The sequence below is a fragment of the Talpa europaea genome (assembly GCF_964194135.1).
Source record: "Talpa europaea genome assembly, chromosome: 1".
Taxonomy (NCBI): domain Eukaryota; kingdom Metazoa; phylum Chordata; class Mammalia; order Eulipotyphla; family Talpidae; genus Talpa; species Talpa europaea.
In genome coordinates this window covers 33531147-33547446 of record NC_140073.1, presented here as the reverse complement: position 1 = coordinate 33547446, position 16300 = coordinate 33531147, and the positions used below count along the sequence as shown (strand labels likewise).

At 41.5% G+C, this 16300-nt stretch overlaps 1 protein-coding gene across 4 annotated transcripts in view; it reads right to left on the bottom strand.

The window, feature by feature from the left end:
• Window positions 1–15260, bottom strand: part of ZNF143 (zinc finger protein 143) — a gene marked incomplete at both ends in the record, with an annotated part of 54547 nt that extends 39287 nt beyond the window's left edge. The window contains 3 exons of one of the 4 annotated variants that reach the window (XM_084235630.1): window positions 210–302; window positions 617–731; window positions 15138–15260. In XM_084235630.1, the coding sequence (XP_084091756.1) occupies window positions 210–302; window positions 617–731; window positions 15138–15260 (331 nt within the window). Of the gene's footprint in view, window positions 1–209; window positions 303–616; window positions 732–15133 lie in introns of those variants that run through there. The other 3 variants (XM_084235631.1, XM_084235632.1, XM_084235633.1) reach the window with 3 other exon arrangements.
• Window positions 15261–16300: the final 1040 nt, after the last annotated feature.

The window sequence follows — 16300 nt, the reverse complement described above, 5'->3', positions numbered from 1 at the left end:
GCATATTTTAAAAAAGCATTAAATAATAATTTTAAGTAAATAAGTATAAAAACAAAAGAAGTTCCCCCCCCCACTAATTGTGAATAATTTCAAACTTATCACATGCAAAACTTCAGGAGGTATTGAGAAGGGCTATAGCTGCTGAGTGCTCCAACTCTGAGGCTATGAACTGTTGGCATTAATCAGTGGGCTGTGTAAGTGTCACATACCTTTAGAGTTGTGCTGTATATAAGCAGTAGAACCATCTGCAAGTGTTACTGCTTGCAAGCTTACACCTTCCATATTTTCTAAGTTGTCACCATCTATTTAAAAAAAAAAAAGTTACTCTCTTTAGGTAACTATCACATGTGCATGCTGTTAATTTTTAAAATAAAGATTAGGCAAAAAGTCTCAGATGTAGATTTGAGTAGGATTTCTTTCAGTATTTACAAAATAATATTTCCCTGCACTACTGTATCTAGCATAGGGTAGAAATGCTCACAGAAAGGCTTAGCTTTGTGTTGCCTCTGGCTAAATGAGGAGGAGGGAAGCAAACATATTATTGGAAGTTTTCCTTTTCCCTTAAGACAAACGATATTTCCAAACCCACAGGATCTCTTCTTGTAAGACTACTCACCTGCCACAGTCACTGCCTCTGTCAGGCACAGGGTAACATGTTGAGCCTCCATTCCTCCTCCAGGAAACTCTGTCATTCCCTGAGAATCTCGATTTATTTGGGCTAACAACATTTTCTACCTTGAAGAAAAACGTAGGCACTTGAGAACAAAGAATAATGTATAAGAAATAAAAGCTACAAAGAATATTTATGAAACATAATTGCTTAGGAAGTATACAGTCTTTGTAATAAAATGAAATTTCATTCCATGTGCAAGGTGGAAGGTGTGAACCCAAATTCCAAGGACAGCTCTTTTCATCATGCATCTGTGCACCACTGAGCACAATGGCAACTCTTGCCCATCACTCAGCTTTGTGCGGTGTAAAATCCTCATAATTAGAAGGTTTTGGGTTTAACATGATTGAAGAGTCCACTGATCCCATCAGCAATTCAGTTGACTCAGTCTTCAGATATCTTTTTTTAAAAAAAGATTTATTTATTTATTTACTAAGATTTATTTATTTATTTATTTATTATTCGTTTATTTATACAAGCACTGGGTACAGTCAGAAGCGTGGGAGGGTGATAGAATTCACCAGAGCCAGAGCAGGGAGCAGAGCAGGCAGAAGGACCGAAGCACACTGCTGAGGGGAGCAGCGGGCGGCAGGAGAGGTCTGCGAGCCATGTGGGACCCTCCGCCGGTGGCCGGGGAGCAGCCGGGGATCGAACCGGCGCCGCAGAGGCTGCGGGCAGCTTCGCAACCCAGCGCTCAACCGCTGCGCCACCGGGGATGCCCCAAAAAAGATTTATTTATTTACACATACTGGGGTTCAGGCCAGAGATGGGGGGGTCGGGTAGAGAGGATTCACCAGAGACAGAGTGGAGAACAGAACAGGCAGATCGACTGAAATACACTGCTGAGAGGAGCAGCAGGCAAGTCAGGAAAGGGTCTGCTGCACCATGTGGGTAGCTCCCTGGCCTGGGATCGAACTCATGATGCAGTGGCTGTGGATAGCTTCACAGGTTATGCTTAACTCCTTGACCCACCAGGGAGACCCAAAAATCTTTTTTTAAAAAAGATTTATTTATTTATGCATAGAAGAGCTGGGGTATAAGCCAGAGGTGCAGAGGTGGGGAGGTGAGTGGATTCAACAAAGACAGAGCAGGGAGCAGAACAGGCAGACTTACTGAAATACACTGCTAAAGGGAGCAGTGGGTGAGACAGGAGAGATCTGTTACACCATATGCAGGTTAGGTCCCTAGTCGGGGAATGAGCTCAGGCTGTGTTGGTGATAGCACTTAGACTTAACCCTAGGCCACCAGGAAGGCCCCCAGAAATCTATCTTGACTGTGACTACTTCTTACAACCTTCATCATGACTTTCCTGATCCAAGCTACTTCCATGTATCATTCACTTTAATGTAACAGCATTTTAACTGATCGCTCTGCTTCTGCTCTGAACTAAATGCAGAAATCAAGGGAAAAGTTAAATCACATCCCTCTCCTATCATTCGTTAAATGATAAATTCTTATGTATTTTTAGTCAGTGTGAATCTACAGTCAGTCTCTAAGATTTATGGGATGAACTATAGTTCAAAAGTATACTCAAGTTGTGATACGAGTATACTATCTGTATAATTACCAAAATTCTTTTCTAAAAGCATTTAGAACATTTCAAACAATAAAAGATAAAGAAACTAAGGATCAGAACAAGTAAGACAAAAGAAGAAAAAAAAAAAGTTAAATGTTAGGCATTCTATCCACCAGGCAGATACTTTGCTAGCATCCTGGATACAAAAATTAAGACAGACCCTGATGTGTAGTTTATACTCTAAGGAGGGGGAAGATTAGGATTTCTAGACTCTGTGCTAAATGAAATAATGACACTAAATCCTAGATCCAAGGTATAAGGTTGCAGGTCACAGAGTACCCAGGAGGGCAGGTGCTCAGGACTTCCAAGCAAACGAGTAAAAAAATAAGGCAAACAGCTACAAAAGATCACAAGTACTAAATATAACATGAACCAAAACTGTGTCACAGGAAGGACATGGAAGGAGAGGTGGGCATTGACAGATCTCAGAGAGCTTTGATGCTTCACTGAGGAGCCTACACTGGAATGGGAGCAACCTCAAGGTTTTTTTTTTTTTTTTTTTTTTTTTTTTTTTTTTTTGTGGGACCCTCGCCGGTGGCCGGGGATCGAACTGGCGCTGCAGAGGCTGTGGGCAGCCTCACAACCCTGCGCTCAATCACTAGGGGAGGCCCCAACCTCAAGGTTTTAAACAAGAAAGTGGCAGTAGGTTTTAGTTTCAGAAGGATCCAACTGTAATGCAATGTAAAGAGAAAATGGGTGGCAGGGGCTCCCTGGTGTTGCAAGGGGTTAAGATGCAGCACTATGAAGCTATCCACAGCCACTGCAGCAGGAGTTCGATCCCCGGCCAGGGAGCTAACCCACATGGCGCAGCAGACCTCTCCTGCCTTGCCCACTGCTCCCCTCAGCAGTTCTGTTTCTCACTGTCTCACCTCTCCTCTCACCCCTCACACCTCTGGCCTGTACCCCAATTCTTGTATACATAAGTAAATCTTTAAAAAAAAAAAAACGAAAGAAAGAAAATGGGTAGCAGAAACATATGGACCTGAATTAGGGCAGATACAGTGATATTTTATGAAAACTATGTGCATATGTGTATATATATTTCCATATTGTTCACACTGAGATTTTATTCAAATGACAATAGCATCATGTCTAAGTTAAAAGCTCATTATTTCTTTTTTAAAAAACAGATTTCTTCATTTATGCATACAGGAATTGGGGAATGGGCCTCCCTGGTGGCGCAGCGGATTGAGCACAATGCTATAAAGTTGTCCACTGCCTCTGCAGCACGGGTTCAATCTGTGGCCAGCCAGGGAGATACCCACATGGTGCGGCAGACCTCTCCTGTCTGCCCGCTGCTCCCCTCAGCAGTGTTTTCTATCTGTCTGTCTGCCTGTTCTGCTCCCCGTTCTGTCTCTGGTGAATCCTCTCATCCTTCCGTGCCTCTGGCCTATACCCCAGTACTTGTATAAATAAATAAATCCTAAAAAAAAAAAAAAAAAAAAAACTGGGGAACAGGCCAGAGATGCGGAGGGTAAGACTGAAGGGGAGATGGTCTCACTCATAGCAGGAATCTAGAAAACTTAAATAAAGGACCCGGAAAATGAATAAGAAAGTGAAAATCAAAATCAACAAAAAACTATGAACCAGAGACACTTTATGGGGGGGGGGTGCGGGGAGGGGAGGGATTGGGGTCAAAATAAGGGGGTTGCAATTGTATGGGGAATATAAAAATAAAATTTATTAAAAAAAAAAAAAGACTGGGCCTCCCCAGTGGCGCAGCGGTTGAGTGCTGGGTTGCGAGGCTGCCCGCGGCCTCTGCGGCGCCGGTTCGATCCCCGGCTGCTCCCCGGCCACCAGAGGAGGGTCCCACATGGCGCGCAGACCTCTCCTGCCGCCCGCTGCTCCCCTCAGCAGTGTACTTTGGTCCTTCTGCCTGCTCTGCCTCCCGCTCTGGCTCTGGTGAATTCTCTCACCCTCCCGCGCTTCTGACTGTACCCAGTGCATGTATAAACAAACAAACAAATAAATAAATAAAAACATGCCTCTATAAAAAAAAAATTAAAAAAAAAAAAAGACTGAAGGGGAGCAGAACAGGTAGACTGACTGAAATATACTGCTGAGGGGAGCAGAGGGTGAGATAGGAGAGGTCTGCTGCGCCATGTGTGTAGCTCCCTGGCCAAGGATCGAACTCGTGCTTCAGAGACTGTGGATAGCTTAACAGTGCGGTGCTTAACCCCTTGTGCCACCAAGAAGGCCCCAAAAGCTCATTATTTCTTGATGATATTGAAAATGCTAAGAAAAATGTGAAACCCCACTACCAAGGGATTGTACCAATTTATATTGCTTGCTGTTCCATACTCTCACCAATTGGGGGGAGGAAGGGATTGCAGTCTATTTAAACCTAGCCCATTTGATGGATTAAAAAAAAGTCATTGTTCAAATTACGTTTCTCTGAATAGTAATGAAGTTGAGTGGTTCCCCCCACCCCAATATTCTTTGGCCCTTCATATATCCTTGGTGACTGTATATATTGTGTTTTGCTTAGTATTCTCCTAGGATATTCTTCTTCTTTTTTAATAAACATGGCCTTCCTTTATATATAAGGAAAGTCCTCCATTTGTATTTATTGGAAATATTTTCTAGGTTGCTTTGGGCTCTTTTGCCATGTTCTCTTTAAACCTGCAGTCTGGATTCTGCTTCCTGAAAAAGTTCATACAAATGAGCCTCTAAAGCCAAACGTTCTTGTGTGACAGTTAGTAGGAGTGTGAGTGTCTTTTAATACAGGTTCCCTCCCGCTAATTGAAAACAGGACTTTTCTATTTAGTATGACTTGGTAGGTTATTTTTTGGGCCTGAAATGCTCAAATTTTTTGTATCTGTCAAGAAATTTTCATTTACAATTGGTTCCTATACAAATTCTGAGGTTCAAAATCAGGTTCTACGGGGGAAGAAAGCCTAAGAGGTTCAGTAAAAGTATATATATGAGATTTCTCAGTCATGTTATAAAACGAGAGCTCACCCAGCTCATAGTATAGGATAATGTCAATTCCTGTGGGTCTCACTTCTAATAGCAGAGAGACTAAACAGCTCCCAAGAAAACAACAACTTCCTGTAGCTAAATCCTCCAATACCAATGCTGGGCTGACAGGGGTCTCTTTGCCTACTCAGGAAAAGAATCTGCAAACCCCAATCTGCCTACTTCTACCTTTCAGAAATGCCTGCCTGAATTAAAACACAGAAAAGCCAGGCATATGTAAAAAAGCCAGGACACTTACACTAACTGTAAATCTTTTGGGACAACCAGGAAGGTTTTGTTTTCTCTTTGTAAAACCCACTTTAAAAAAAAAATCATCAGACAATCAGGTTAAAGTGTGCTGTTTCTGAATCTAGAATTATAGCTACTTTAAGTTTGAATACTGGGGACAAAAACTGCATTCTCCATCTTGAACTGAGCTGCAAAGATTGCAAAATTAACCTCACGCCCAGATGTGCAGAAATTGTTAAGCCATGGTCAGATAGCATACACTTCCACCTTACTTAGCAGACTTCTGAGAATGGAAACAAAGTTTGAAAAAGCATTGGTGTCTGCACTGAGTTCTGCTGCGTGCCCTTTTTGTCAGCCTGGAGAGAGCCACCTCTTGTAGGTAGCTTTGTGTAGGTTTCAGATAGACAAAGCATTCTTCAGATTTAATAATTTATTTGATAGTATTAAATGGAACAGTCCTGAAAGGGCATATAATATTCTGGGCTCTTCCAATCTACCAAAGCTGCTCAGCAGCTTTGTTTCTTCATACTGACTACTTAAAATACTTTCCATTTGTATCAATCTCTACCCCCACTCCTGTACTCCTCCTGCCATCCTCCTTCTCCGCCCTCAGCACCTGATTTTCAGCAGGTTAATCAGTTGGCAACTTCGCAGAAAATAAGAAAGTCATCAGAGAGGAACTCTGTCAGGAAACCCATCACTTGATGGCATTTCCACAAATTATTTCTTCCTTCTCTTCCACCATATAACCTTCTTACAGGGTAAGACTAATCCCTCCAACTTGTTCTCTGCATTTCATTTGCCAATCCTCTTTAAGGGTCTCAGGGACCTTTCAATATACACAACCCCCCTTTCTCTCTTATTTCCTTAACATAAAAATAACAATTTAACACAAAAATAGTATCAAATTAGTACAAAATCTTACCGTCAACTCAGTTACTAGTCTTACTTTCCTCATCACAACTACATTGCCTTAACAGTTGTTACTAATTGCCCACTACCATCTATCTGAGTTCTGTCCTACCTCTATTGAAACGACTTTGGCTGGTCAAAGAATCTCCACTTTAACATAAGGTTCAAAGGCTATTCATAGATACTTACCCAAGAGAAATGAAAGCACACATCTACAAAAAAAACCCTGTAATACAAGAATGTTCATAGCAGTTTTATTCATAATAGTTCCGAACTGGAAAGAACCCAAATGTACATTAATAAAAGAATGGATAAAGAAGTTGCGATAGGGCCTCCCCGGTGGCGCAGTGGTTGAGCGTTGGATTGCGAAGCTGCCCACGGCCTCTGCAGCGCCGGTTCAATCCCCAGCTGCTCCCCGGCCACCGGAGGAGGGTCCCACATGGAGCGCAGACCTCTCCTGCTGCCCGCTGCTCCCCTCAGCAGTGTACTTCAGTCCTTCTGCCTGCTCTGCTCCCTGCTCTGGCTCTGGTGAATTCTCTCACCCTCCCGCGCTTCTGACTGTACCCAGTGCTTGTATAAATAAATAAATAAATCTTAAAAAAAAAAAAAAAAAGAAGTTGCGATAAATTCATACACTAGAATATCACCTAGCAGTAAAGAGGAATAAACTACTGTATATGCAATAACACTGCTGAATCTCAGAAAGATGCTAAGGGAAATAAGCCAAGCACAAAATATACATATTATTCCAAGAGCATGCAAAATCCACCTACAGTAGCAGAAATCAATGTGTGGGTTGCAAGGTTGACGGACTGACTAGCAAAGGGAACAAGGAACTTTTCTGTAGTGATGAAAATGTTTTGTTTCTTCTTTTGAGTCAAGAGCATCTGGGTTTATACAACTGCCCAAACTAACCCAACTGAACACTGAAAATTATACCTCAAGATTATATATACCTCATTGAAGATTACACCGCTTAAAGTTTCTTGAAAGACCAAATGTTGACAACAGTTGAACATTATAATATTGTGATGGATATTTTTCAGTCTATTATCTACTTGTTTTGATACCTCTTTTATATCCTTTTTATTTTTTTAATTGAAGTAACATTGCATGTATGTAAGTTTCAGGTGTGCATTACTGAAAATCAACACGTGTATATCCTATAGCCTTTATGTCCTTCTAGGAATACTCTCTTGCCTTGGTCTCTGTGACATTCACTTGTTCCTGGTGCTTTCCACTTCCTAATTAATCCTTTTCAAAACTCTCAGGGTTTTTTTTTTTTTTTTTTTTTTTTTTTTTGAGGTGGGAGGGAAAGTTAGGGAAGGGGGAAATTTTCTGTTTTTAAACTAGGATATAAGAAAAATCAAGACAAGCTGGTCACTCAACCCTTCAGTCTTCTAGATACAACCTCTTCATATTCTACACCCCAGTAATCTTGGTCATAATTAAACAGCTGATGATACCAATATAATTTCATAATAAAATTTATATGAAAAAATGAGCAGTGATGCATAAATGGAAAACACTATCTTCTATAATACTATATCCCACACATTACTACTAGTTCATGTAATCCACCTAGCAATTCTATGACTTAAGTACTATTTTATCCCAATTTTGTAGATGAGGAAATGAAACTGAGGTTAAAAGCTGCCCTAAATGACACAACATGAAGTATAGGTGAAGTCTACCTTTTGATTATTTTTTTTAAGATTTTTTTTATATATATATGAGCTGGGGTACAGGCCAGAGGCGTGGGAGTGTGAGAGGATTCACCAGAGACAAAACGGGGAGCAGAACAAGCAGACAACCGAAATACACTGCTGAGGAGAGGTATGCCACGCCATGTGGGAATCTCCCTGGCCAGCTGGGAATCGAACCCACGCTGCAGAGGCTGCGGACAGCTTCACAGCGCTGCACTCAACGCGCTGCGCCACCGGGGAGGTCCTACCTTTTGACATTGATATTTGGCTCAATAATCTGATACAAACTACTGAATTATTTGCCACTCCCAAAATAGTCCAAGGTGTCTCTGGGATCTGGTCCTCTAAACATTGTTACTTGAACCATCTACATTATTCTGCCTCTTCTCTTTACTTGGCTAAATTCTCAGGCTAATTATGTTGAAGATCTTTTCATGTGCTTATTGACCTTTGGTATACCTTCTCTGGAGAAATATATGTTCAGATATTTTATTGCAGTAGTCTCAGATTCCATCAAAAAGTTCTACCTTAATTCCCCAAATTGGGTCAGAATTTAGATATATTTCCCATGATATTGCCTATACCCTTATCACAATTTACTTTAATTATTGTACTTGCTCTTCTCAAGAGAAGCTATATATATAACTACTAGAACAAAGCATCTAAGGAGGATACCCCTTTAGGTAGATTAGGAAGTGTGGGTTATACCTGGAAAGGAATGCTTAAAAGAGGTAGTTATAACATTACACTTTAGTATGAGGACTCTGAGGTCAGACATCTGCTTCAAAATCCCCTTTACCATATTATCTGTGTGACCTTGGGTAAGTTACTCAACTGTTCTAGTTTCCCAATCTGTAAACAGAGTATACTTCACAGAGCTATTGTGAGGATAAATATCAATCACTTAGACTAGCACATGGTAGTACATGTATATTTACAACTTTTTAGGAATTTTAAAAAGCAAATTAAGAAGAGATTATAGTGTCCCATGTCTTATCTTATTCACTATTTTCTCCTTCTACTATAAAAGGGTACTGAGTAGAAAGCAAGCAAAAACAGGCTTTGGCGGTATGTTATTCAAGAGGAATTTTCCTCTTGCCTACTCTTTAAAAACGTGTCTTTATTGAGATATAAATTACATACCATACAATTTACCCATTTAAGGGGTACAGTTCAAAGGCTTTAGTATATTCAGAATTGTACAAACCTCACTACAATCTAAATTCAGAACATTTTTATCACTTTCCAAAAGAAGGCCCATGTCCCTCTTTCCGAAGCCCTAGACAACCACTTACATGTTTTCTATTTCTATAGATTTGTTTATTGTTTATTTTGTTCATTTCATATAAATGAAATCATATAATATGTGGTCCTTTGTGATTTGTTTCTTTTGCTCAAGCACAATGTTGTCAAGGTTCATCCACATTGTAGAATGTATCAATACTTCATCCCTTTTTATTGCCAAATAAAATTCCATTATGTAAATTAAAATTTAAAAATTATCTTTAAAAATTAAAAAGATACCATTTTATGAATGTACATTATTTATTCATCTGTTCATGGACATTTGAGCTGTTTTTATTTTTTGCAATCGTGAATAATGTTACCATGAACATTTGTGTACAAGTTTTTGTGTAGATATGTTTCGCTTGTCTTTGGTAGGAACCCAAGGAGTGGAACTCTATGCTTAGGTTTTGGAGAAACTATCAAACTATTTTCCAAAGCAGTTGCACCATTTTACATTCGACTAACAATGGCTGCGAGTTCCAATTTTTCAATATTCTAGCTAATGGTGTTATCAATCTTTCTGAGTATCGTCATTAGTGGCTATGAAGAGGTCTATCTCTGTGGTTTTGAACTGTGTTTCCCTCAGGCTAATATTGTTGAAGATCTTTTCATGTGCTTATTGACCTTTGATATACCTTCTCTGGAGAAATACCAATTTTTAAAAAATGGGCTGTCGTGCTTGCTTCGGCAGCACATATGCTAAAATTGGAACGATACAGAGAAGATTAGCATGGTCCCTATGCAAGGATGGCACGCAAATTCATGAAGCGTTACATATTTTAAAAAAAAAAAGGGCTGCCTTTTTATTGTTCAATTCTAAGAGTTCTTAAAATATTCTGGACATTAATCCCTTGTCAGATACAGGCTTTGTAAATATTTTCTTCCATTCTCTGGATTGTCCTTCTGTTTAGTCTTAGGGGTAGGGTTCCAACAAGGGATGGAAAATAAGAGCCTCACCTTGAATATACATTTAAAAATTCAAGTGGTAAGCCACAAAAGGTCAGACACAACCAGACCAATAATAAACCCTAAGTATTTGACCGTAGAACTAAGGTTACAGAAGGGCATGGGAGGGTGGAAAGTGTAGAAGGCCCAATAGACTATGGGAGCCTTGATGGTGGGTGTGGTGTAATAACACAGATCTGAAGAGATGTGAGCCCAAACCTCCGAATCATACAGTATCGTAAACCAGTGTTACCTCAATTAAAAAAAAAATTTCAAGGGTTACCACCCAGAAATAGAACTTGGAGATGAGAGTGGAGTAGAAAAGGGATTTTAAATTTTATTATGTAAATTCCTTAAGTCAAAAAATTTTTTACCATAAAACTAGTTTTGGTTTTTTTTTTTTTAAATTACCACAAACAGAAGCATTACTAGAGTAAGAAGCACCTAAATTTGCCTCAGGGATGCAAAGATGATGACATGTGAGCTTGGGCATAAAACTATATATTTGCTAGGGTAAGGAGAGTAGAAAGAGTAATCCAGGCATAGGGTTCTTTCATGGTGCCTCTGCCTTGCTACCCAGATCCTGATAGGGCTGTTTGAAGAATAATGTAGGTAAAGCACTCATTACTCAAGATCCACTCAAAGCATACTAGTTTTCTTTCTATGGGTGAGGATAGCAAGGTTTACAGAACCTTGTTTTTGCTGAAAGGTTTCTGATATTCAAATGCTCCTCTCACCAGTCCTTTAATGCCCACATCCACTCTGCCCAACTAGACCATGAGCCTTTTAATGTACATACTGTGTCCTATTGGTCTTTGGATCTTGACAGTTATGCGTCTATGTTCAAGAAATGAGTTTAACATAAATCATACTGCAGGTGCTTACATTTGTCATTCATTATATATATCCAGTCATGCGGACATTCTAGTTCCTAAAACACACCTAACTCTTCCTACTTTTGCACATATTGTTCTTCATCAACTATCTAAAATATATACATTCTACCACCATCCCCATATTCTCTGTCACAGAGCTCTATTTCCTTCAGAGCACTTACAGAATTTTTTTTTAAAGATTTATTTATTTGTTTATTTATACAAGCACTGGGTACAGTCAGAAGCGCGGGAGGGTGAAAGAATTCACCAGAGCCAGAGCCGGGAGCAGAGCAGGCAGAAGGACCAAAGTACACTGCTGAGGGGAGCAGCTGGCGCTGGAGAGGTATGCGCGCCATGCAGGACCCTCCTCCTCTGGTGGCCAGGGAGCAGCCGGGGATCGAACTGGCGCTGCAGAGGCTGCAGGCAGCTTCGCAACCCAGCGCTCAACCACTGCGCCACAGGGGAGGCCCTACTTATCAGGATTTTTAACTGAACTCTAAGTTCCATAATGGCAGGGGTCACCTGCCCTGTTCACCCTTGAATTCCCAGTGCCTGTAATAATGTCTGGCACACTGTACACGTTTATTAAATATTAAATGAATGGACACAATTTGTCTGACATGACAGCTAATTAATTGCCTGAGAAGATTCAAGACCAGATTTTCATTTATCCCAATGCTCTTTTCATTGTGCCTCACTTTTTACAACATGCTTCTGCATTGTATTCTGTATTGTGTATATAATGCATTAATTTAAATGATTAAACTTATGACTACTACATCCATAACTATATAAATCTCTGTATTTTCAGTGAAAAGCCGAATGTACTAATCATTTGGCTTATATACTCATCAACTTAAAGTTGAGTACAATTAGTACAGTAACAAGCATGCTGTGACACATTAGGTACATTATTCAAAACACTCCATCATTCTGCAAACTACATGTATCCTGTATTTTAAAAGTTAAAGAAGATACTTGGTAGCTTATTGAATAACTCAGTTGACAACTAGTCACAGGCTCAAGTTCCAACTTTGCCATAGAATAGTTGGCTAAGTATTCTAAATTTCATCTGCAGAACAGGGATAACTAGTACTTGATATAGGTTTGTACTGAAGATTCTAATCTTAGGTATATATGTAAACCACTGAACAAACCACTTAACTCAATGCCTAGCCAAAATTAAGAACTGAATAAAGCATTACTTTAAGCACAAAAATGTAGTTTGGAGTTAAATGCCTGTGAACAGATATTAATGGAAAAGTATTCCTACAGGCTCAGATCCCACTACAGCATTTTTTTAAAAAACTGGATTAAACTTATGGGAAAGAAGGGAGCCACGTATGCTGTTTTCAATTTTTTATTTTCCCTGACTCAAGTTTCTCAGTCTAAATACATCTTAAAAACAAAGTCAGCTTGTATGACAGTAAAATAAAGTTCAAAAACTATCTCACAAAGGCTGTTCCTTAAAATACAAATTAAGCATAGAAAAGAAAAATGACAAACCCAACTTTTAAAACATCACTGTTCTGAAGTAAAGCTGAGAGCAAACAGGAGGAGGTAAGACTTCAGATTAAAAAAAAAAAAAATTAAAAGAATCTCAAAATATAATGATGAAAATCTCAGGACTGAGTAGGTGCTCCTCCAATGACCATACACTGCATAGATGTTATAAATAACTCTAATTCAGCTAAGGTAACAGTAGGGGGGAAAGAACTGCTTGATAGCTAGCTTAACTTTCCATAAACACAATCAATCTTACTGCACAGCAATACCCCAACATGCCACAAAAGGCTATAGACACTTTTTAAAATCATATATTCGAGAAGGGATTTTTATATGAAAGATTTTTACATTTCAATAATAAAAATTTAATCTAATTTTAAAATGAGGAAAGGATCCAAATAGATATTTCTCCTAAGAAAACATACAAATAGTCAACAAGCACAGGAGAAAATGCTCAACATAATTAAGCCTCTGGGAAATACAAATCAAAATCACAAAAGATATCATTTCATGCCTACTAGGATGGCAGCCATCAAAAAGATTGAAAATAAATGTTGACAAGAATGTGGAGAAGTTAGGTGGGCCTCCCCTGGTGGCGCAGTGGTTGAGCGCTGGGTTGCAAGGCTGCCCACAGCCTCTGCAGCGCCAGTTCGATCCCCTGCCACGGCTACCGGTGAGGCGCCCACAAAAAAAAAAAAAAAAAAAAAAAAAAAAAGATTGTGGAGAAGTAGTAATGTTCATGTACTGCTTGCAGTAATATAAAATGGTGCCCTCACTGTGGAAAAGTTTGACAGTTTCACAAATGTTAGTGATCTTACTACCACACGGAGCAATTTTACTTTCAAGTACACATCCAAGAGATGAAAATATTCATACAAGGACTTGTACATGAACCTTCATAGCAACATGATGCAGAATGGACAATGTGAAAACCACCCAAAAGCCCATCAAAAGATGGTGTTATGTCAGTACAATGAAATATTACTTGGCAATAAAAAGAAATTAAGTACTGATATATGTGATAACATGAATGAAACTTAAAGGAAGGCGATCACAAAAGCCCACATACTAAGTCATCAATTTATATGAACTGTTTAGAGTGGGCAAACTGTAGATGAGTGACAGAGGAAGGGGTATGCTAGGGGAAATTGGGGAGGAACTATTAATGGTATGGCATTCTTTCTGAAGCAATGAACTTGTGTGGTAGTGACTGCACAACTGTGTGAATGCTAAACCCATCTAATCATACACTTTTAAAGGGGTGAGTTGTCAGGTATGTCAATTATACCAACAAAGCTACTTTTTTTTTAAATAGGAGGGAGGGTGCTAAGGAAAAGACATTCAAATATTTGTAGACAGCTAATTAGTGAATTTCCAAAGTAGTCAAAATACTTTGGGATAACATTAGTTATGAGTTTCGGGGTGACCTCATCACACATTCTCCACTAAACACTTAACAACGAACTAAAACTAGCATATTCAACAAGATAAAATACTAAACAAACTTTAACTGCAGAAAAAACACATGCATCTTCCAGATTCAAGACAAATTCAATCACAACCTAGAATATACTTTTTCACCATAGCCCCACTTGATCATACCAACCGCTTAGAAACACCCAAGGATGAAACTGATTTTAAGCAAATAATGGGTTTAGTAACAATTTCATTCTTCCCTACTTTTTGCCTAACTTCATTAATGCAGAAAAAATGTTAAAAAGCAAAAGTTGAGGGACTAAAAATTCGTTCACGTTCCACATCAAAACAGTCCAAAGCCACTAAAAGATTTCTTCGCTCTTTGGCCAAAACCGAGAGAAAATGGGAAGCAGTAAAATCGACAATTTCTAATACTCGGTATCAGACCTCATCAGTGTTTTTTGTTTTTTTGTTAAAAAAAAAGGTAAACAAGCAATGTGTGCACGATCCGGGCAGCAGGAAAGTCTGGGTGCGATTGCAGGAGGGGTCCCTAGCGGGCCCTGGGCCAAGCCCGCCGCGGGCGCCTTAGCTGGGGCCCGGTGCGGCCCGCGGCCCGGGCGTCCCCGACGGAGGAGCTCCGCCTCGGCGGCGCCTGGGGAGCCGCTCCGCTCCGAGGTCAAGCCGAGAAGCGCCGTCAGGCTCCCAAGGGCTCCACCCTCCCCATCTTCACTCCCTCCCCTCGGCGGTCCCCTGAGGGAGCAGGCGGGGCGCGGCGAGCAAAGACACGGGGGGGGGGGGGGCAGCGTCCTCAGCGAGAAAAGCTCCGCCGCCCAGAGTGGCGGCCGCGGGTTATTAATAAACTCCGATTCTGCCCGGGCGCCGGTGCCGCGTCCGGCCGTGGGCTCGGCGGGGCCTGCGGCAGAGGCTGAGCAGCCCGAGTGAGAGTCCGGGCCCGAGTGGGCCCGCGCCGCCGCGCTGAGGGCGGCGGCCGGGCGGAGAATAATGCACACTGGGTAAAAACACATTTATATACGAACCTCCGAGAAAATTTTCCAACAATTCCTTCGTCCGACCACCATGCACCAGGACAGGAAACAGCCGCCCGGCCCCCAGGCCCCGCAACCCGCATAGCTTGTCTGAGGCCCGCCCCCAGCCTCCATTGGGCTGCCATTACGTCACTCACTAGACGCTTCCTGCTTGCCATTGGCTCACATTTAGGTGATGCGGAAAGGAGACCGCCCTAACCCCACCCTCTTTCTTGACGTCAACTTCGCGGGCCCTGACAGCCAGCGCCTGAGTGGCTTGTGCAAGGTGCGGAGTCCAAGGCCCTGCGTCTGACTGGGTCATGCAACCGCTCGTCCCAGATCGACACCGCCTCTTTGACAAGTGAATTATGCCGGTTCTGGGGCCCCAGCGGGAGGCGCCATTTTGTGGCGAGGGAGGGAGGCTGGCCCTTGTGACTAGCCAGGAGGGAGAAGGGGGTGACGGGCGCCATTTTCCCCACAGGGGCTAGGAGGTGGCCCGGGCGCTCCCGGTGGGCTTGCTGGAGCGCGTTCTGGAGACCGATTGGGCTTTTCCTAGAGATTGCCGAGTGCCGACCCTTTGGGAGGGAACTGGTAGGGGGGGATAGGAAAGGATGGGACACCTAACCGCTCCCCGGGGCTCTGGGTGCCTGCTGAGGCCTTGATCCCGGTCGAGCCCTCCGCTTTCCCGAGGGTGCCGATCGTTGACGGCCCAGTCGGCCGGCGCTTCTCCTGCTGCCCCGGCATCTCCATGCGGTGGGAGGGTGAACCCCTGGGCGGTGGCCTTAAGGCTTCGCTGATAGACCCCGCGGGTGCTTTTGCGATATGTTTAGGTTCAAAAATAATGGTGTGGTTGCCTTTTTTATTTTTGTGTGTGTCGCGAATTAAAGGAAAGTGAAAAGAATAGGAAAAGCATAGATTCGGCGTCCCCAAATCTATTAAGCATGGATACAAATTAGCTGTGAAGTTTAGATAATGTTTATTGCAGCTATCCTCCCAACTTTTTCTGAACCATTGGAGACAGTAGTTATTTCAGGAGTATTCGTTTGCTTTGGTGGCCAGGCTGAGTAAAGATGAGATAAAGTGTGCAGAGTCCAGATTTGTTTACAGGTGTAGAATTGGGGAATAACTAAGAATGAGGAGGCTGGCTCGTTGTAGACAAATTTGTGTCCTAGTTT